Source organism: Empidonax traillii, unplaced genomic scaffold, assembly GCF_003031625.1.
Source record: "Empidonax traillii isolate 1590-97213 ecotype Southwest subspecies unplaced genomic scaffold, ASM303162v1 scaffold170:size2694500, whole genome shotgun sequence".
Classification (NCBI taxonomy): domain Eukaryota; kingdom Metazoa; phylum Chordata; class Aves; order Passeriformes; family Tyrannidae; genus Empidonax; species Empidonax traillii.
This window is the reverse complement of record NW_020955363.1, coordinates 167,897-189,772: the sequence shown is the minus strand read 5'-3', so window position 1 is coordinate 189,772 and position 21,876 is coordinate 167,897. Positions and strand designations below refer to the sequence as shown.

Sequence of the window (21,876 nt, the reverse complement as noted above, 5' to 3'; positions counted from 1 at the left end):
GGAATGCTATTGCTAGATTGTTAGAGAATAAAATGAAAGCAAAGTCACTGTTGACCATTAATATCAATAGACTCTTAAATAATTTTCTTTCATGCTTTTGCACTCTGTTCTTATTAGATATGTAAGGCACTGTAAGATTCTTATTAAGATGACAGGATGTTGCAACTAATGAAAATAAACCATTGCAACAACTTTGACATTAGTAGTCAGGAGTAGTTCACATTTCAAAACCTGTTTTATTGGAGGCTCTAATTGTACATTAATAAGAAAATATGAAGTATATAGTTTGCAAGCTCTTCAATTTTCAGAAAGAAAATGTCAGTGTAGAGGCTAGATAATTTTCAATGGGAAGAATGTGCTATATTGGACCAGGATATGAAAGAGATTAACTGTTTACCCAGAACAGAAACAACTTTTTCTTGCAAGCAAAGTCATTGTTGAACAAAACGTGGGGGTGCAAATTTTGGTGTTTTGCAGTAAAGAGCCTGATTGCTCCATGGAGATGGACATGTATAATCACTGACAGACATAAAAGTGATCAAGGTCATAAAATACAGCCGAGGTTGTAATAATTCTCACCTTATCACATAAAGTGATTTCAAGTCACTTTTAACCTTTGGTTAGGTTGTAAACAGGTCTTTATCAAGGTTGCACATGTGTGTAACAAATTAGACTTTAGCTTACCATCACTATTACTCTGACTGGCTTTGCTCAATCAGGTGTGTTGAGCACTTCTCAAATGGGATTAAACACCCCATTTTTTACTCCCCTAAACTCCCCAACAGCAGCTGGGCCAGGAAGAGAGGAAACGTACCACTAAGGCACCTCCATCCAACAGTGCACAGGGGAGTGACACTGTGAGTGTTGGGAAAGGAACCTCAAAGCTGCTCCTTTCCTGGAAGAGGCTTGGTGGAACAAAAGTCGTGGGCTCACTGTCTCTTTGATCACAATACTTGGTTATTTCTAATCCGCTGCCTGTGGGAGGCCAAGGATTAGCACAGAATTTAGTGTTGCAAACTCAGATCTTCCTGCTACATGACTGTGGTATTACATGCGTGTGATAGGACATTAGTAATACGTGGGATGTGTTATTCTTATGGAAAGGCTCACAACAGGTTAGAACCGTGAGGGTTAAGACAGCTTTCAGAGAGTGAGCTGTTCACATGCAGTTGCTTGGGACCAGAGAAGGGTGACAGATGAGTCACTGCCCTCCATGTTTGCATGCCTGGCTCCAAGCCCCCTGTGTGTCTGCTCCCCTCACCTTCCTGATGTCCTCCCCACTCCAAGTTTACAACAGCCTGCTCTTTCTTCTTCTCCTGGGAGAAACAAGAGGAGGTGCTGCACTCCTTTCACACTCCTGGCAAGGCATGGCCTTTTGACAGCACCACGAGCACTCTGCCATGCACCCTCTCGAAGACTCCATTGGAAGCATTAAGAAAGAGATTTGGAAATTAATACAGTAGAAATATTAAGCAGCAATAAGCATAACAGTGAGTTTTCTTCAGCAAAGTACTTTTTGAAGAAAGAAAAAAAAAATAGACAGATGCACTTTCAGTGATAACTTCACTCTGCCCCCTGGGTAGAGAGCAATGCTGGTCTTACATCTTTACATTCAGGAACATACTGCATGCAGGGTAGTGGGTGCGCCATTCTCCTTCACGGGTCAGCTTCTCCCTTTTGGGGAGCTAATGTGTTGAAAAGATCTATTTCTTCCTCCTCTCCTTCTGCCTGAAGTGTCGAGCAGCAGCACATTGGAGGGAACATGATTAAACCAAAGAAATAATTCAGTAATGTCTGCTCACATTATCTGTTTTTCCTTGCTGGCAGTGTCTGCTGGTGGTGTTGGAACCTGGCAGGGGGAGGCCTGACTTGCTGCGAGCCTGGATAAACACCAGCCACCCACAGCCCAGTCTGGAGCTGCTCGTTTGCACCATTTTGATCAGGTCTCAGCAGCCCCCCAGTTCCCTCCCCCAGTCCTCCCATTCTCTGAGGAGGTGAGTTAAACACAGCTCACTGCGTGTTTTTCTGTTCGCACCCTTCTCTCTGTTTTCCAGGAGGATTTTGTTTGCATCACTGGTTTATAAAGGAAACACTGCCAACACATCCAGCTTCCAGAGGAACAGGAATACCCAGAGGAAGCTTTCAAGCAAAATAAAAACACTGAGAAGAAGAAGCATTAACAAAATTAACAAAATTAACAATAACATTTATAGAGAATTCTAGTAGGTGCTATCCTTTAAAAAAAACACTGTTAATCATTACTTAGCAAAATTATTATTTGAATTGTTTTTTTCACATCCTAACTCTAAATGTTTTATTTTTTCCTCAGGAAAAACCAAAAAGCCAAAAAGCAAAAACACCAGAAGAACACTTTGTGAAATATTTGGTGCATGTGATGAAAGAGCTTAATGATACCTGAGGCCTACACCAATGGCCCTAGAATGAACCTGAGAAGACTGCCTTTTTCCTACAGTATTTGTGTAATAGATACTGGATGGCAGGAATGCCTGTGCCTGCCTGCCTGCAAAAGCTACTGTTCTGGAACAGATTTCAGCACACAGCAAATGAAGCGACCAATTCAAGGTACAACTTTGCCATGAAAATCTGTAAAAATAAATATTTTTTTCCCTGAAATACCAAATCCTTTACTAAAGGCTTACATTTCAAGAAACCACAAAGAGCTGTCTCTGTGAAAGCACACAGTAAACATGGACAGCTTACAGAAGAACATGGGATTTATACTCTAGAAAAAATGGGGACAATAAATCCTTTAACATATGATATAATACTCTCCAGCAGAAGTAGATGAATCAATAAGTGGAAAATATTTATTTGGGGGTCAAATGTAGCTCCTGACCATAAGTTTCCCATGAACATTTAAATTCATATTTTTTTTGCAAACTGGCAATTTTACTATGACTTGTTCATGGTGACTATTCACCTCTCAATACTGGAGTTGTGTGGAAGATAAAGTAAGCAATATTTTTATTTCTTACCAGCTTGGATGACTTTTTGGACAAGGTGATAGCCTGATCAGTGAAGTGGGATATTACTCTCCAGGAGACAATGGCAGGTGGAGGGACAGAGGTAGGAGGTGATTCCTATGAAACCTAAATTTTTGCTTCTAAATACAAACAGAACATTCTATCTATTCACCTGTAGTTTAGAAATATTTTTCCCCATTCTTTATTTTTTACATTAAAATACTTGTTTGTGCCTGGAAGAAGCAAGGGGAGTGGGGCAACTCTGTTTCATGACTGAGGAGCTGCAGAAGGGACTCCTAACACTTCAACTCCACTGAAAAATGTCAAAGACACATCATTTTGTGGCAAGAAGAAAAAGGAATAGTTATCATCATAGTGACTTTTACTGAACTCCTCAGAATTCATCTGAATTTTGCAGTAACAGCAAGAATGAGTCCATACCTGTCTCAAACTTTTATCTTCCCCGCTCCTCAGATTCATCTCATCATGTATTACTGCTAACTGACAGTCACTCAAAAGCAGTGGAAATTATGCAAGAGAAAATGAACAATGTTCCTAACTTGTGAATCTGATCATTAATTCTACTTGTAAAATTACTTATAATTGTCCCTTCCTACCCATTATTTTCTGGACTTGTTCTGAGACATCCTGTGGAAGCTGCTGTGGCTCCACAGTCCTCCTGCCACCCCACTTCCCTTGTTTGTGTTTACAGTGTCTCGGACACTGTGTGACCTTGGGGTCAGGAGTTTCTCCTTCCCTGACAGTGGCACCACACAGCTCCGATATGATTTTTGCTTTGTGGTCTGAGGAGTACAGAAATGTTTGGAAGATGTAATTGCAGCTCAGGCAATATGGTATGTTCCACTCACTTAGCTGAGACAGTCTGCTTTGCTCCACTACAGTGCATTTCTGACGAGATAATAATTCTTGATAGGAAAGCTCAGGTGTAGCCTGAAAGAGTTCAAATCTACAAAAAAAGATTTTTCTGATGGAGCCCAGTGTGAAAGCTCTTTAAATAAAATAAAATAAAATAAAATAATTAAAATCTCACAAAGTAAAAAAATCCTCGTTCCTCTGTTTGGAAAGGCAGAAAAGAAGTACACCTTCCTGTTTCGCATTTTGGGGATTTAAAATGCTACAGTGGTCTTTGATATTAGAGGTTGACAAAATAATAATGATGGTAGAAACACATTCAAATCTCCTAGCTTCAGGCTCTGGAAATCTCAGGCCAAAACACTAGAAGTTTTACAAATAACTATAGAAAAACTGCATCCCTTCAGTGTGCTCTGCCTGGACAAGACTGTCCTGTCTTCAGGCAAAGTGTTTGACTCTGGTTCTCAGAGCTTTTAATCCAGTCTTAATTGATTAGACCTCCTCTCCCTACTATTGATATAGGTTGAGGATTTTCAAAATTCTCAAAAGCAAAATAAATAGAATAGATAATAAATAGGAAGAAATAAATAGATAGACAGATAAACCCTCCATTCAGGACTGAGATTATGTCGCTTTTCTCCCTCACATGCTGTGGTTTCACCTAACTTTACATGTCACAAGCACGGCTGTCTACCTCTGAACCAGGTGTCTAGACTTTTTTTATAATCCATGGAGATAAACAAGCACTTCAAGGACACAATTCACCTAATCAATTTAGACATCTGTCTCTGGAAGAGATTGCTTGTATCTCGCCACTGACTATGAAAAAGGTGTAGGTGAGTCATGCATATGCAAACCACCAGGCTGTAGGTGACTCCAGCCAGCCTAGATGGCTTGCACAGCTGGTTGGAATACCAGAGTAGGGCTCCCTTTGGCTGAGGCTGCAGGCCAAGTGTCAGGACTCCCCCTGAAACTGCCCTTACTCCAGCAGAAAGTATTAGAGGCTTGCATTTCTTACTCTTCCAGTAAGATAAAAGATAAGTAGATGTGGCTGTCTGAAAAGCAACGGCTTAGAAGAAAGGCAAAGCATTTCCAGTGGAGACACCCTCAAGTCTGCAGAGAAAGTAATTTGTAGTGGTGCTAATTTCTCTGCAAAGCACCAGGTCCCAAACTACACAAGTTTGGGCCTTAATGTGTCACTCCTTAGCCTGAGAACATGTTAGAAAGGCACCTTCTTGCTGTATTCTCTGTCTTGTGATGGCAGGTCCTTTTTTTTTCAATGTTCAGAGACATCTGTGTGTTCGTTAGATGGGCCTCTCCTCAAAAGCATCTTTTATTTTTTACCTAAATTTCTTAGGTTTCACTATACATTTCCACTGGCTTTCAAAATATTCCAAGACATCTGACTGTCCTTTTTGGTTTAAATTATTTTAATAATTGAAATTTGGGAGCGCTGCAGCATGGTTCTTGGATTAATCTGCTAGGGGAAGAGGGGAGCTTCAGCTAAACACTTCTTAACTCTGACTGGCATTCAGACATTTTGCCTTCTTTCTTTAGATACTTCTAGGAAATCCTTTGTTTCTCTACTTCATTTTCAAAATACCAGTTGTAAGGAACTGCTTAAGCACAGAAATTCCAACAAAGAAAGGTAAGAAAAAGCAGAATATCTAGTTGACTTGCACTGTAAGCTGAATTTGCTGAAACTGTTGTATAACCAAAATATTCTTTGATATGAGCCTGCTTTTTGATGCTGTAACAGAAACCATCAGACTGCAACGTCATCATATTTGCTGTCTTTTGGACTTAACTTGCCCAGTATTCTATGTTGCAATCAATTTTTCTTTTGGGAAGTGTTCAGTACAACTTTCACCTTGTGTTTTTGGAGGACAAACCACGTTTAACACAACAGCATGGGTGATGCTTTCTGGACTCTGCAAATCTTTGGAGTATTGGTCTCTTACATGACCATGCATTACTTTTTGTCCCAAAACCATAATCATCTCTACAGTAATTTTTATTTCTATTACAAGACCAAGTCTAAGGTGTCTGAATTTTTAAGTTTCCATTGCGCTGAACTTGTAAAATGCAACCTATGATAGAAGTAGTCCACACATTTTCAGTACATGAGGGTAGGTGCAAAGGTATTGTCCTGATGGAGGGAAAAGCTTGTTGATTAATTTTTGAACAGCATAGACCTGAGGAAGGTTCTGCATGGCTGGCCAACCAGCCAGCCTGTTCCTTCTTTCTTGCCTAACCTAGAAAGAAAAGGGAAATTCCCTTGCATGAAGTAAGGTAGTCAACTGATCCCCTGACGAAAAAACAGAGGACAAACATTTACCAGTGAATTTCCACTCCAGAACTGGGAATGAGAGTTTTCTACAAAATACACAAAGGGAATCTCAGTGTATTATACCAATGCAGAACTGAAAACTGCTCCTTTTTTTGTATGAGCTTTGGAGTATTGTACTGCCTTTATTTGTCTACATCAATAATAGAAGTAATCACAGAAAAGAGATGACATAGCTTAACAACCAGTAAACAACCCTAAAGTGTGTGGACATACAGTCATCTCATTTAATTATGTCTGGTTTGTATTACTTTCCTCAATCTCTTTGCCAAATAATCTAAATAACTATGGTCTGAAAGAAACAGTAGATAACGTCTTCCATGAACTGACCAAAATAACTATGGAGATTAAATCTACGTGGGAATAATTTTGAAATCAAAAGGGAAATATTTGAGATGAAAAGAAATGTGTAAATGCAGGTTTTTGCAAGCTTAAAAGAATCTGTCTTTTTGCACTGGTTCATTGTTACATAAACACCTAAAGGTGTTTTGGAATATAGATTGACGTGCGATATTTTTTGTTAAATTAATTTTCATTACGGTTTGAGGTTTTTTTATTAAGGTGTTTAGTCTGTTTTGTCGAAGTACAAATTTTGTTTTCCAGTGTAAGCAAACTGCATAGAGGAGTTTAGAGATCACAAACAGGAGCCACAGCTGACTGTGACTGCAAGGTGAAACTAGAAAGAAATGCATAGGTTTTCATACTAGAAGTATAATACAAAGTTGGGAGCTGTAGCAAGACTGTCTTATTATGCAAGTCTAGAATTTCTCAGCTATTTGCATGAGGAATTAGCATAATTTCTACTTTTAAAAACAAACCCATGTGTATTTAATCTCCTCTTCTATCAGCTCCTGTTTCCTTTGTCAAGGCGACTTGGCAAGCAAACCAGAGGCAAATAGGATTTTCACATGACCTACTTTATCTGGCGAGATATATAAATAGTCTACTCCAAAATTTTGGAGAACCATTTAAAACACTTTGGAACATACTTGTGGAAGAACAGAAAGCCAGTGGAGGAATCAAGGCGTCTTGCATGTGCTTTGTGAGCTGGAAGGGTGGCACAAGCACTGTGACCGTGCATGCAGTCATCACAGACCGGGGCATGGCATCACCTGGCCAGCTGCAGTGTATTTTATTCAGCATGTTGTGTACTGCAGTGTTGGTCACAGGTCACAGAGCAGGCACTGTTTTGGATGGCAGTGGCTATGTGGAATTCAGGAATGGCAATATGCCCCGTGGTGTGGGAGCTATAGCTGGATTTTGGCACTGTGGGCAGCGAGGATGGCTCCCTCCTGAGCTCCCTTCTCTAGGGACATCCTCTTCTTGGCCACCAGCAGCTGCCAATTGCAAGCTGCTTGTTAAAAACAGGGAAAATCCTCTTTCTTCCAAGAAAAAAAAAAATCCTCTTTCCTCCTCTCTTCTTCCTCAAAGGACTGGCCTTGTACAGAAATACCAAAGACCTCCGTAGTGCAATTAATTGAGCTTAAAGGACCTTTGTCCTTCAGGCTTCCTGAGGAACAGCACAGAAATAACTTGAGGGAACAAAGTGAGGCGAAAGGGTGGTTGTGTCCTGATGTAGGGTTTTACAGCAGTCTCGCAAGCAGTGGCTGTCCCCAAAGGATGTTTGCTACTTCCAAGCACAAACCATACTGCAGGAGAATTTAAAAATGGAGCACGTTGAACATTGTTTAAACTTTCAGGACAAGAGCTTAGCAGGCAAAGCAAGTCTAACAGTCATTCTTGACAGAGATCTTTGTGATTTTTATCCTAATTTCAGGAAATTATACCCTAGTCTAAGTTTAGCTAAGTGAAAGAATTTTTCTACATGGAGGAACTGTCTGGCATAATTATTTCACTATTCTCTTCATAGACAGTTTTACAGCTGTAAATATGGAGGTGTTAAGAGTCAGACCTAAATGTTGTGCTGTTTATGCATTTCATTAGTCTTAATTGCTCCTGTTTACCCTAATACAGGGTATCTAAATTATGAACTGCAGAGATTTGCTGGTTATGCACAGAAATCCACAGCATTAATAATCCCTGATTTGCTAGCTGTTCACTTACTTGGGAAGAGAGGGTTCCGTGCAGCCCTCTCCTGAGATGATTAGTGAAGGCGCCAGTGGGACTGTGGATGGGTAACTCAAATGGCTGAGAGCAGAAAAGGAAATCCACTGCCATGATAGGAAGGGAGCATCTTAACTAGGGATTTGGAAACCTTACTTTGCTGTAGTATGTTTTCTTCAATTCAACAATGCAATAAAGCAATTTTATACCCAGTGTTGGGGCTTGTGATTAGGCTCAACAACAAAGTATGGTCTAAAAGGCAGTTTTTATTACTTATTACTCTTCACAATGGTATTAACTCTTTTTTCCCGATGTACATTTTATTGTTACATGGCAGGGATAAAACCCTCATACAACATTTGTCTCTGGATGGCTATTTCCAAGAAAATGAATTGACAAACAAATATATGAAAACTAATGCCGGAGTCCAGACTAACACTGGTTTCAGCATGTCTTGAAATACAAATGTAATGTTTTGAAATTTGACCTCAGGGACATGCTTGTGTTTTTGGACCAGATAACTTGTTTGGTTGGTGCCTCCATAGTGTCTGCTTAAGCCAAAACAGGCTTTCTTTGATTGGCCCTCAAGACATGGGTTAATTAATGGGATTTAAATGAACCATTGGATCATATTGCAGCGCCCTAAAGCCAATGGCATTTTTAGTTAGTTTACACTGATTCTATTTGTTCTTGATCTGACAATACTAAATTGTCTCCAGGGTTCTAAAGGAAACTGGAAATTTTTTTATTTGACACTTGGATAATGTCAAATGTTGAGATCTTAAACAACAGCACTAGTAGTTTAAACAAAAGAGCTGTACTGAAACCCAGCTTGAAATCTAAACCTAACAGCACAATTTGCGTTCATGTTTACCAACTGCACTCATCAAATCACTTTCTTACTCTTTCCACTGGCCCCACTGGGGCAGCTGAAGTGATGATGTGCAGAAATGAATGTGAAGATGGTTTGGATGCCAGGATTTGTGCACTCTTAATATTGATAAAGGCCAACGTTCACCAGTTTTCTTATTTCAAAACCTTTTGGCAAAATATCTTCTTCTTCGATGATCTTTCTTTTAGTGCTTAATAGGGTTTCACCTGTCATAATTATCGTGAAAAGAGTGATGTTGGAATTGCTGTACGGATTTTAACACCTCTGGGCTGTCACCTTTATTTTTTTCTGTTATTTCTGGGAATGTCCCTAAACACCACAGCTTTGTAACTTTTTAATGCACTATACCTGGATGAATGGCAGCACCGCTGGGCTCCCTGCAGCCCAGGCACACTAGGGGGACTATTTCTCTGCAGTGGAAAAGCACTGGAGCTATAACAGCACAGCAGTAGAAGTCTGCACTTTAGTAATCTGAAAAAAAAAAAAAGAAAAAAGAGAAAAATTAGAGCTATTTTAACTGTAAATGAAAAAGTAAAATTTATTATTTATGCAATATTATTTGATTATATTGATTATATTTTATTTGCTATTATTACTTATTTGGAGGTCTTTCCTGGCAGAGTGAAAGAGACAGCACACAGCACACAGCAGAGATAGATGGTGAACAACGAGTTGGGTTTTACCCTTTTTTGTTTTGTTCTGTTTTGTTTTTGCTCTTTTTTTTGTTTTGTTTTGTTTTTTTGCTGCGGCAGTTCCAGACTTGCTACTTTGACCGAACTGTTTTTTAATGCAGTTTTAATAGAGATCTTTAAGTTGCTTTTTGTTTGTTTGTTTGTTTGTTTGGGGTTGGTTGGTTGGTTTGTTTTCCCCATCGCCAACGAACGATTTTGCATCAGATTCCCAAAGGATCACCATTTCAGCGGCGGTTTCAATATTTATTTCAGTCTCCACAAGCTTCGTGGCCCCGTCCCTCAGAACCGCGCAGCAGCCACCACCCCCGCCCTCAGCGCCGGGAGCCCGTCCCTCGCCCCCGGCTCCTCCGCGCCGTCGCAGTCCCCGCCGGCCGCCGACTACAGCTCCCAGGATCCCTCTGGGAAGCCCGTCCCCCCCTCTCTCTCTCTCTCTCTCTCCAAGCCCTTGTTGTTTGAAAAGGCCCCGGCGGAGTTTCGGGGGGAGCCGCCGGCGCGCTCGGGGCGGCGCTGGGGCGGGGGCAGGCGGGGCTGGCAGGGGAGGTGTCGCCGCTCGGCGCTGAGGGGGAAAGGGGCTTAAGGGGGGGGGGGGGGGGGGGGGGGGGGGGGGGGGGGGGGGGGGGGGGGGGGGGGGGGGGGGGGGGGGGGGGGGGGGGGGGGGGGGGGGGGGGGGGGGGGGGGGGGGGGGGGGGGGGGGGGGGGGGGGGGGGGGGGGGGGGGGGGGGGGGACGCGGCGCGGTGAATTCCAGGGTAAACCCCTCCTTCGCTGGCCGGGAGGGAGCGGACCAAGCCCCCGGCCACGGCCCCAAGTCCGGGGCGAGACCACCGCCCCGCCACTCCCCGCGCAGGGCAAGGCGAGGGAGGGAAGGCAGGAGCGCTGGTCGATCCCCTCCTCCCGGGCGCAGGGGGAGGAGGAAGCAAGGGAAGGGGAAGGAGCGAGCCCGCGGAGCCGCGGCGGCCGGCGCTGAGCTCGGCGGGGCGAAGGGAGGGAGGGGAGCGGAGCCCCCCGCGGCCGTTCCCGGCGGGAGGGTCCCGGCGTGGCGCGGGGGCGGCGGCACCGGCGCGGGGCGGTGGCTGGATCCTGGATCCTGCCCTGGGACGCCGAAGTTGCGGCGGGGCGGTGGCCGCCCCTGTCGTCTCTCCCGATGTCCGTGTGACTCGGCGGCGGCGGCGAGGAGGAGGAAGAGGGGACCCTCCCGCCTCAGCCCCGCTCGCCGCTCCGCTCCAGCGGGTTGTTGTCCGAGAGAGACAGGCACACACACACCCCGCGCCCCGTCCCGCCCCTCGCCCCGCAGCCCCGGGAGGCCGGGGCGGGCGCGGTGCTGCCGCCGCCGCGGATCGGGGTTCCCTCGGCCCGGGCGCTGGTGCCGTCGGCGCTGCCTGAGAAGGAGAAGGAGGGAGCGCCCCGGCGGGCAGCGGCGCAGCCATGAGCGGCGGGGAGGTGGTCTGCTCGGGCTGGCTCCGAAAGTCCCCGCCGGAGAAGAAGTTGAAACGCTACGTGAGTGCCCTCTCCCACTCGCGGCCCGCGCTCTCCCTCTTTCTCTCCCTCCCTTCCCCGCTTGTCTCCCGCGGGGCTCCGCGCTCTCCTCCCTCTCCCGCCCGGCCCGGCCCGGCCCTGCCTCCCCGCGCGGTCCCTGCTGGCCGGGCCCGGACCAGCCGCCCTCCCTCCCGGCCGCCTCCCTGTTCCAGCCGGGACTTCTGCCCGGCACGTCCCGTGCGGCTTCTCCAACATTTATTTTCCTTTTTTTATTTTATTTATTTTTTTTATTCCCTACTTTACCTATCCCCCCCCTTTATTTTTTCCCTTAAAAAAAGGGGCGCCGAGCGGTCAGATGTTTCCAGCCCAGCTTTTTATCGCCTTTCCGAGAGAGTCGGGAGCAGGGAGGGGGGCGGAGTTTTCCCCCTCTTCCCTCTGGATCCGGGGCTCGGTCTATATGTATTTTTAAATGTAAACACTTGCCGTGCCGGTGCTGGTGCCCGATAGCAGGGAGGGCGGGGGGCGCCCCGGTACTCGGGAGCCGCTCCCGGCGGGATCGCAGCCGGGGCTGACGGCCCGGAGACGACAGGAGCCGGGGATGCCCCGGGAGCGCTCCCGCCGGGACCGAGGGGGGCTCTGCCCTTGCTCTCCGCACCGGGAAGAAGGCGGAGGGAGTTGTAAGAGAAGTGCCTGTTTTCCCGAAGTTGTTCCCGCTGTTGCTCGGCAGTGGCTGCGCTCGCAGGGGCTGCAGCGGAGCGGACACCGCGCTCCTGGCAGGAAAATGGAGCGTGTTTGCTGAGCGGGCAGATTCCGTGACAGGGCACAGCGGAGCTGCGGGGCCGCCGGGGAGGCTGTCAGGTCACGTAGGAGGGATGGGTGATGCCAGGAGTCATCGCTGCTGGCTGAGCCCTTTCCCATTGGCACCCGGCTCGCTTCGCGGCATCTGTGTAATTGGGACAAAATGTTGGGCCTTCTTTTTTTTTCTTTTTTCTTTTTCCAGTGTTGGTTTTTAGCTTTTTTTTTTTTTCCTTTTTAAGCAGCTAAACTTTCGGATTCGTTTGAGAATCTGTGAATTACGGGTCTTAACGTGACCATGTTGTTTTCATCTGTTAGCGATTAGCAGCCACTTCTCGACAAACTGTTACTCTTATGGACGTGTGTTTTTTTTAAATGCCAGGAAATAGGTGAAATGAGACTCTGTTTAAATTAAAAAAAAATATTTGGGATAGCCCGCTCTCTGGTTCCCAATGGCCAGAGTCCTGTTTGTGCGAAGGACACAGGATCAGACTTGAGAAGGGAATGTCCTGATGGGAAGTAGCAGGGTTCTGCTTCCCTGCTGATTTGGACATGAACTGTATTTTTGGCCAGCTCTCCATGTCTGTATATTCACAGGATGCCTCTTTACCAGTGTGTAGGAATTAGGCATTAATGTTTTTTAAAAGTTTGAAAAAATGTCCCACTCAAACTCTAAATCTTGTACAGTTGTGCTGTCTGTTAATGAACAGAGTTGTAAGCAAGAGTTTGCCCTCCTAAATCAATCCCATAAATCAATCCCTGAATATGCCAGCTTTCTTTCCATGTAGCTGTCCCTTCAATGTATTTATAGCTATGCTTCCATACTGGAATCACACCAGAACCTTTGAGGGCAAAACCCTCACTGCAGCATTGGTCAAGTTGTTCCCTGTCCGAAAGAGGTAAATCCTTAATTTTCACTTGAAAGGGGGACCTGCCTTTTGAGGAGGCAGAGTGATAATATGGCAAGCTTATAAGAGCACGACTTTATCATCTTCACGATGGTTTATCATCTTCATGCATTGTAGACCATAAGGTCACGAGTTTAAATCTTGCACGTTGTTTTGAACTGTTTTCTACTTCTATAAAAGAAAGGCGCTGTTTAGAGAAGGACTTCGAGTAAAATTCCTTCTGCTTGTCTGTAGTGCCTGATCAGTTGTAGGCTGGAGGTTCACACTCACTTCAAAGACCTAAAAGTGACCTTGACATTCTGGTCACCGTCTTCAAGCAAACAAAAAATTGAGTTCATCCTTAAGACGATGAACTTTAGCTGAGTGCATTGACTGAAGGGTTGGCCTGTGCTCTCTGTAATTCTATGCTTGAGCGAAGGCGCAGGAGAGAGAGAGAGAGAGAGAGAGCTGTGTTTTTTAAAGCCATATTTTATAGTGGTGATATTTCAAGGGGCTGCACCAGATGAAAAGATGGGAAAGTGATTTCAATAGGAAACGGCTTTTCTGCAATGCATACTTTTCACATGTATATATGGAAAATTGTAGCTTCACGCTCTATTAGCTTTTGCATGCAAGTGTTGGGGCAGACCCAGGTTACCATCTGGGAAGGGAGATAAAAAGTCTGAAATCGCAGTTAAATATGGTTTCAGTTCTTAGGAAGGGCGTAAAGGAGCACTTTGAAGCTAGTACGTAGGCATATGTTTCACAGGGACTTCAATTTTTAGTTTGAAACAGTTGGACATGATATTAAAGCTGGCTTACACTCATTTTGAGGCTAAAAAAAGAAAAAATCTCCAACCAACCCTGTTCTGCAGGTGGAAAAGTCAGATTTCCTTTAATGTATGCCTTAAATGCCGGTGTCTGTTTCCCTTCTTAAAGGGAGTCCTATTCTCATGCCTCTTTCATGTGCTTTTGGTATGAATTAACGTTCCGATAGCCACTGGCACCTGCTGTTGGTTCCCTTGAGCTGGTATTCAGAACAGTTTGATGGAACAGAGTGGCTACTTCCAGCAGCAGATCTCTGAGGAAAGTACAGGTAACTTGTGGTGCCAGCTGGGGGTCCAAGATGGGGATGTGGATTTAGTAGAGGAGAAGCGGAAAGGAGCTGGGGCTAAATCCTGCACAGGTCTCCACAGCCTATGCTGTGGTTGCATGAGTACCTGAAAGAACTTGTTTGTGCAGAGGGATGGAGGACTGCTGGATTTCACAGCTTCTGCTACCCTCTTGTATGTTTTTCTTTCTTCCATTGTTCCCTTGCCTTCAACTTTGCAAACATTTGCGTTCTTTACCTTAACCTGCTGTAGTATTTCTGCTCTGGTCCCCTTTTTTTTTAAGGAGGTAGTTGGAAAGTCCATTTCTACCCATCTGTCCTTTACGAAGTGATAGTAAGCCTTGGCTTCGTGGTTTTCTGCTACGTTGCAGTTCTGCTGTGCACGTGCCAGTTAAAATAGCTGATTCTTTGTGGTAGCAGCATAGAGGGTTTTTTACTGCCATTGTGCTATGAAACCACCAGATATTTAAACACAGCTGTCCTTGGTAAAGCAAGGGAGAAGAGCTTTAGGGAATTGGGAATAAGTCTTAAATTCTCTCCTAGAACTACTACACTTTTGTCTGGGGTAGGCTAGGGCTTGTTGTGACAACTGGATGTGCTTAAAATCAGGGTCTTAGCATTGACGGTTGGTTTATGAAACCAGTTTGTAGAAGGTCTACTGATGTAATATAATAATTCTCAGTATTCTGAGGGGATCTCATTAATGCACATAAATATCTTGAAGGCAGGTGCCAAGGGGATGGTGCCAGACCCTTTTCAGGGCAAGGAGCAATGGCCATAAACTAAAACACGAGAAGTTTCACCTCAACATGAGGAAGAACTTATTAACCTTGAGGGTGGTAGAGCCCTGGGACGGGCTGCCCAGGGAGGCTGTGGAGTCTCCCTCTCTGGAGACATTCCAAACTCACCTGGACGTGTTCCTGTGTCACCTGCTCCAGGTGACCCTGCTTTGGCAGGGGGTTTGGACTGGACTATCTCCCTTCCAACCCTAACAATTTGGTCATTCTGGTGTGTCCTACTTAGAGTGAAATACATTTTATTTGATAAAAGGTAAAACTCCATCAAAAATATCCTGCATAGACTAAGCACTTTTTGGGGTAAGTTGGTTCATATTTTTCTATGCCTAAAGGACTTCCCTGCACTTCTGAGAGTTCTTAAGAAGTTTTTGAAAGTAAATTAGGAATCAATTTTGTTGTAATTGTTACTAAAAATCCTATAGTTATTTGACCATTCCTATTGATTGTGCATTTAATTATTTAAAAGCAAAGAGTATAAAAATGAGAAACAGGCCTGAGCTCCCCAGGACATAAGGAGCACTGATGTAATTCAGATGAGGCTACAAATAGTATCTTCTGACTTTCTAATCTTTTCAGTCATAGACAGAGACTTGAAAAGTGCCAGACTATTAAGGTTAGTTATTGATGTTTGAAATAGAGGCTCAGACAGTATGGATGCAGAAGTGGAATATTTTGCGTGGTTTATTTGGCATTTGCTCTTTGGCACTAATCACATAGGTGCCTCTTCTGTCTTGAGTAATACTTAAATGTGCTAAGATATGTAGTGGTGTTATGAAATGTTTTATTCAGCAGAATAGTTGTAATTTGGTACAAGCTGCAGTGCCTGACAAAGGCTCCTTTTCTGGAAGACACCTGTTTGTGTTAAAGTTTTTTTTTGTGATCTTTCATCAGGAGAGTGAGCGAATTTAACAATCCGGTTGGTTTACAGGAGAAAGAAACAAGATGAGCTAGTTTGACATCATTCAGTGTTGTCCCTGTGGAGCTGGGTCAAGTTAAGTTAACTCAAGACAGATGTGTAATCAAGTACCATTATGTGACATCTTAATATTCTGAATGTGACTGTGCTTGTGCTACTCCAAGAGTTGCTGAAGACCTTGCAGGAATTGGTGTTCATGCAGAAAACTTCCCTTCTGGAAGGAAGTCTGTCCCTCCCCTTCTGCTGTGCACTGGTCAAAAAACAGCAGTTTGACTTTTGATCTTTTCAAACATGGATTAGTAAACCCCAAAGCATGAAGTTCAAAGCATGACTAAACACAATGTTTTTGTTGATTATAGAAGGAAGTTGCGTTGTTTTGTGTGCCAACTGAAGATGCTGAAGCAATCTGGTATACAGAGGGTTATACCTACCCCCTAAGCTTGCTCTTTGGCTGTCTCACATGAGAGTGTGGAACTCACTGTACAAGTATTTATGATCTTTGACAGCACATCAGCAGCTGGTGTTGACTTTGCTGCCAAAGCTACAGCACTGTTAGTGCTTGACCTGTGCTCTGAATCAACTCCCTGGGAATGGTTTCAGTGGGTAAGAGCGGGCAACATGGTATAAAACAGATTAAGAAGTCTAATATACATGTAGCAAGATTACCTTCCACTAGTTATTTTAACATTTATGTAGTATATCACACTGATGGTACTGTTAATTTAAATGTTTCTCAGTTTGTATGGTCAGACAGTACCTGGAGTGCTTAGATGCTTTCTCTCCTTGGTGTAGATAGGAAAGCCAAAGGTGTAAGGAACAGAAATTGTCCTTTTTCTCTTGAAGTGCAGGTGAACTACTGGACATATGAAGTAAGCCTGATATTCTAAATACGGTAAATGATGTGAACAATTTTTCTTAGCACCTGCTAAATAATAACCCTTAATTTGGGACCAAGATAGCTGACAAGTGAGGAAATAGTCAACTTCTGAGTCTTTGTGATGTTGAAGGTGGTTCTCAATTGAATGTGTAGCAGCTTTTGGATATCCTTTCACTATACTTTGTATTTTGATGGGTGTGTTAATAAGATTTGGTGCAGCTAATCACAGGGGATTACAGTTCAATGAGGAACTAATAGGGAGCAGGGAGAGGAAGTGGAAAAACAAATTGATGTCTCCCACTTTCTTGATGCTGCATACTGGCTGCTCCTCCATGAATGCACAAAGTCTTGCAGCACTGAATAATTCAGTATAAGCAACACTTTTACTAAGCAGAGGAAATAATGAAATACCCTGAATTTGACTTCCAATTATAAGCAGATGAGCTTGTTTTGCACCCCTCTTAGTCAAGTCATAAGCCCCAAGCAGATGTGTGAAATGTGAATTGGATGTATTGAAAAAGTAATGTTTTATTGGACAGTTTAGCTTAAAAAAGTGTAGGCCTTGACTGCCAAAATGAGCACCAATTCTGGAAGCCTTGATTGACCAGGTCACTCTTTCAGCTGAGAGGTAATCCTTCCATTTTCATTGATCTTTGGTATCCAACAATTCTTTATTTAGAGAGAGGAAAGTGACAAACACAGAACTCTCCCAACTGTCCTCTTCTCTTTCTTTAAATTTTAAAAATCCTGGAATGATGGTTTGATCACTTTTGAGGAATGGGGTTTTTTTTGTGGGCTTTTTTGACATAACTTTTGGATCAGGTGATTGGAATAAAATGTAGTCTTCTACAGACATTTAGAAAACATTTATTTCCCATTAAATTTGGTTTATGGCTCTGACAGAAATCTTGGCAAAAAATGAAGGAACATCAGTGATTCAAAATGTGGTAATTTTAAGGGAAAAAATACATTTGTATATTATAGATGGCTCTGGCTTGGGTATTTTGTACTTCTTTAGTCTTGCTGTCACCTTTTTCTAGTCTAAAAACAGATATCACCAAAATATATTGGGTGAAATATTTTCTTAAGCAGGGGAGTACAACTGATGAGGTGCAAGGTTTGTTTTGATGCAGAGCAAATAAATGTGAAGCAAAGATACACCTGCTTATTTTTTTCATCCCCGCTTCTGTAGTGTTGCTGTGACAGACTTCTTGAGACCTTTTCAAAATGACCTTGAAATTTTCTGTGCTTCAGTGACTAATCAAATGATTGCCAATAGAAGCAATTTCACCTGTTGCAATTTCATTGCAGTATTTCATTAGGAGGGACAGACCTTATGTCATGCAAATGACTTGAGCAAGGCAGGCTGAAAGATCAGAGAGAAAGGGATAATCTTGTCAAGGCAGGTATGTGTTGTGTACAGGTGAATATTGTAGTCCAGTGTAATTTGCTGCTGTTTTAGGGACTGGGATGGGAATTCAGCTCCTCATATGTACAAACCACTAGTTCTAAGGCAGTACTGTAGGGTTTGTTTTGTTTGGTTTTTTGGGGGAGGGGAGGGTTGGGGGGGTCAGGGAGGGAAGGGAGGATTCTTCCATCTCCCAGCTGCAATAAAATATTGTTTATTCTCAACTCTCCCTTTATCAATTCTTGATTAGCTATTGCATTGATTCTTTTATGAATTCTGTGGCTTGTTTGCCTTAGGAAAAGTATTCATACTTGCAAAAATAATGTTAGCTTTGTAAATATTTTCCCTGCAATATGCTAGTTGTGTTTTTTTTTTCTTTAAAAATCACCCCTGGCTTGCAATAAAAGGTTACATAGTATGTTTTTTGTACTTGTGTTTGCTTCCAGCTGTTGACAAAGGTTTTGTTTCTTCTGATGAATTTTTGAAGCTCTTTGAAAGATGCCATGCTGCTTTTAGTTGTAAAAAATAATCTGTTACGTAGTATCTGCCTGTCTCTTTGGCAGAATCCAGCAGGGAAATGTTTATAAGGTAACTTTCTGTGAGATGAAAGAGACTGGATTAACTGTTGAACTCTCCAAACTTCTTTATCTTTGTATGTTTTTTTTTGGTTTTTTTTTTTTTTTTTTAACTGAGGAGAAGGAATATATTTAATTGCATTTTGTGCCCCAGAATTACAACTTTAGGATTTAACTCCCTGGGGTTATGGTGACACATTTTTCCTCCCATTTTTTTCCTGGTGAATAGCAGTTATATGGGATAAATGACAGCATGAGAGTTGTCTCTCTTGGAGCTGGTAGCATAATAATATGTAATTAAAAATGTCAGGCAGTTATGTCCATATGACTTGTGTATCATTATAAGTAATATCTGTACATAATGCAAATAATTCTGTTTAAAAACATACCATGAAAAAGAGGCAATACTTTGGCTAGGAAGATGTGCCAAGTTGCAATACCAGCTTGTCAGTTGTGGATAGCTGAGCTTAGGCCCCACATCAAGAAGTGAATTAAATGTGCCCGGTTTTTTTTGTGGTTTGTTTGTTTGTTTGTTTGTTTGGTTTTTTTTGTACAGCATTTTATTGGCTGAGTGGGTTTAAAAACAGCTATGGTTTTTCAGTAGATGTGCTTGTTCTTTTCTCTGAAAATTTCTAGGAAGCCAGGAGAAAGTTTTACCTTCTCTGCAATTTATAAAAGGAGGTCATTTTTGTCTTCTGCCACACACTGGCTAACTAGGATCAGGAATCTTGATGTGGGGTGATGGGCAGGCAAGGCTGGGGATGGCAGCTGGGGTTTGGGATAAAACCTTGCCTAGCAGGAGAAAAGCAACCTTGTCCCTTTGCCTGTTTCCCACACAGGAGTTTTCCAGCCAGCTCGCTTGTCACATGTGGGTTGCTCTGCTGCTTTATAAGTGAAAACAACGCCAGATAAACCCTTCATGGCAGTGGAGATAGTGGCTGTCACAAAGTAAATCTGGTTCCCCACCCACTTCCCAGCACAGCCAGCCTTGGGGCAGGGTGATGGCAGATCTGCTGCCTGCCTTGCTCCGGGTGAGCCTGTCTCCACCCCGGGAGGAATGCGATGGGATTCAGTGGTGCAGGCCAGCGTGCTCCCCGTGCTCCCCTCTCTGGGGCCACAGCTACTGCCAGGCTCTTCAGGATTTCTGCTTCAAAGGCAAAAGGGGAAAAAAAGAAGATCAACACAAAATTAGAGTTAGGGTTATTTTTATATGTTGTTTGGGGCTTGGGATTTAAAAACAAAATAAACCCTCTGTAGGTGTTTATTGCTGACAGTAGAAGTTCACAGGATTCGATTTGGGGTATGGAATAAGAATACAGGAAGTTATTCAAACACAGTTAATACCCTTGCCTTCAAATAGACCTTTGATGCAATCAACACATAAGAATTACAGTCCATTTGGGAGAGTCATTAAAAGGACAAATTAACACAAGATATCAGATGAAAAATGTATTTTAGGTTTCAAAATGGAATGATACCCATTTATAAAAAAATAAAAAGAAGCAATTCCAAAAATTATTTGTCAGTTTGTCATTTTACCTTTGTATGAAGAATAACTGCATTGAGTCACGTAATGTGCCAGACAAATGTTCCCATTCACACTTAATGCATGTTTCTGTTACAGTTTTCTGACGTTTGTGTTTCCATGTAGATTCTTAAGCAGGATCAGATGTAGTAGGGAAGCTGTGCCTGGTTTTGGGATTGTGCAGGGAGGATTGCTGCTTTGGAAGGACTGCTTTTGGAAACCAGTCAGTGTAGAGCATGTGAGCAGTCCCTTACCTCAATGAACTCCAAAGTCCATATACAGAATCTAGCAGACATTTATGGTTTTTTTAAAAAAGGCATATGAATATCTTTGATCTTTAAAAAGACAGTAAAATACTGGGAACGAGTCTGCTTCTTTTAACACTGAAAAGCAAGGACCGTATTAGGAAAGAGATGGTGGGGATAATTTATTTGGTGTTCCAAATGATTATTACAGGGATTGGTCTGTGAAACAACCAAGAAAGAGGATGTCAAAAATATGGGCTTGATCTGAACTGACAATTTGTCCTTGCATGGTTTAATTAAAAAAAAAAAAAACAAAACCCCCAAACAAACAAACAAACAAAACAAAACAAAAAAACCCAAACAAACAAACAAAAAACAGAGAGAGAGAGAGAGAGAGAGAGGCAGAAAGGGGGTGGGGAAAGGGTTTGCAGTGCAATTTGAAGCAGAAGAGACTTATGTTTCCCAGGACAGATGAGGCAGTGAAACGCTCTGCCATGTGGTATCCACATTGGGAATGCAGGAGATTCCAGGGAGGCTTGGAGAGAATCCCCCAGTTGTAAACATGAGTGCTTGGAGGTCTGGGGTGTGATAAGAGAAGACTTCTAAAGTGTCGTGTTGTAACCAGTTCCTGTGGTTCACTTATGTGATCCAGTCTCTTCCTAGTTCTGCCAATGTGAAGGAAGTGTCAGAGGTAGGCTATGGGTGTGATGCCATCTGGCAATTCTGCTTTCCTAGAAAGTAGTGATCTATGTGAACTTACTTTGGCGTTTAAGCCACAAACTGACAGAAACGTGCCCCTTTTGAATCTGTCACTTGTTGTGTAATTCCATGATTGTGGTGCTCTTCATTAAAGAAATGTTTCTTCTTTCAATAATGTGTTACACTTGGTGATGTTCTCATGGTGGCATTAGATAAAGTTGTTGTTTACAAAATCCTTTCCTAAGGGAGATAACTTCAGTAAGTGCAAAATATCAGTAACTGTATCTTTCTGAATCTTGCATGTCCTGATGCATCTCTGTGCACTTGTCTGTATGCTGTTATTGCTGAAATTATTTGCATCATGCTATGTGAGTAAGTTTTGCAGTCTAATGACTTGTTACTCAGTGTGAAATAATGCTCTTAAAGCTCAGAGCTGATGTCATGTTACGCTCTTAGTTATGACCTATCTAATACAGTTGTCAGTGTGCACAAATGAAGTTAAATTGCATAAACTTGTCAGCACTATGAGAAAGAACTTAAGTTACTCTTTACTACTGAAGGTCTGTTGGCAGAGAAAACACACATGCACTCAGGAGTCAGTCTTTACTAATATAAAACCTGGTTTTGATTTTTATGAAGTTTTGGAGAGGGGAAGGGAGAAATGGGGCAGGGGGGAAAATCTGAAGTGAAGAGCAGCATTCAAATGACTCATTAG

At 43.0% G+C, this 21,876-nt stretch overlaps 1 protein-coding gene across 4 annotated transcripts in view; it reads left to right on the top strand.

The window, feature by feature from the left end:
* The first annotated feature begins 10,944 nt into the window (after positions 1 to 10,944).
* The window catches only part of GAB1 (GRB2 associated binding protein 1), a 99,816-nt gene continuing 88,884 nt past the window's right edge, over positions 10,945 to 21,876 (top strand). Inside the window, exon 1 of one of the 4 annotated variants that reach the window (XM_027885665.1) lies at positions 10,945 to 11,347. In XM_027885665.1, the coding sequence (XP_027741466.1) occupies positions 11,276 to 11,347 (72 nt within the window). In that variant the 5' untranslated portion in view covers positions 10,945 to 11,275. The remainder of the gene's footprint in view (positions 11,348 to 21,876) is intronic. The other 3 variants (XM_027885667.1, XM_027885666.1, XM_027885668.1) reach the window with 3 other exon arrangements.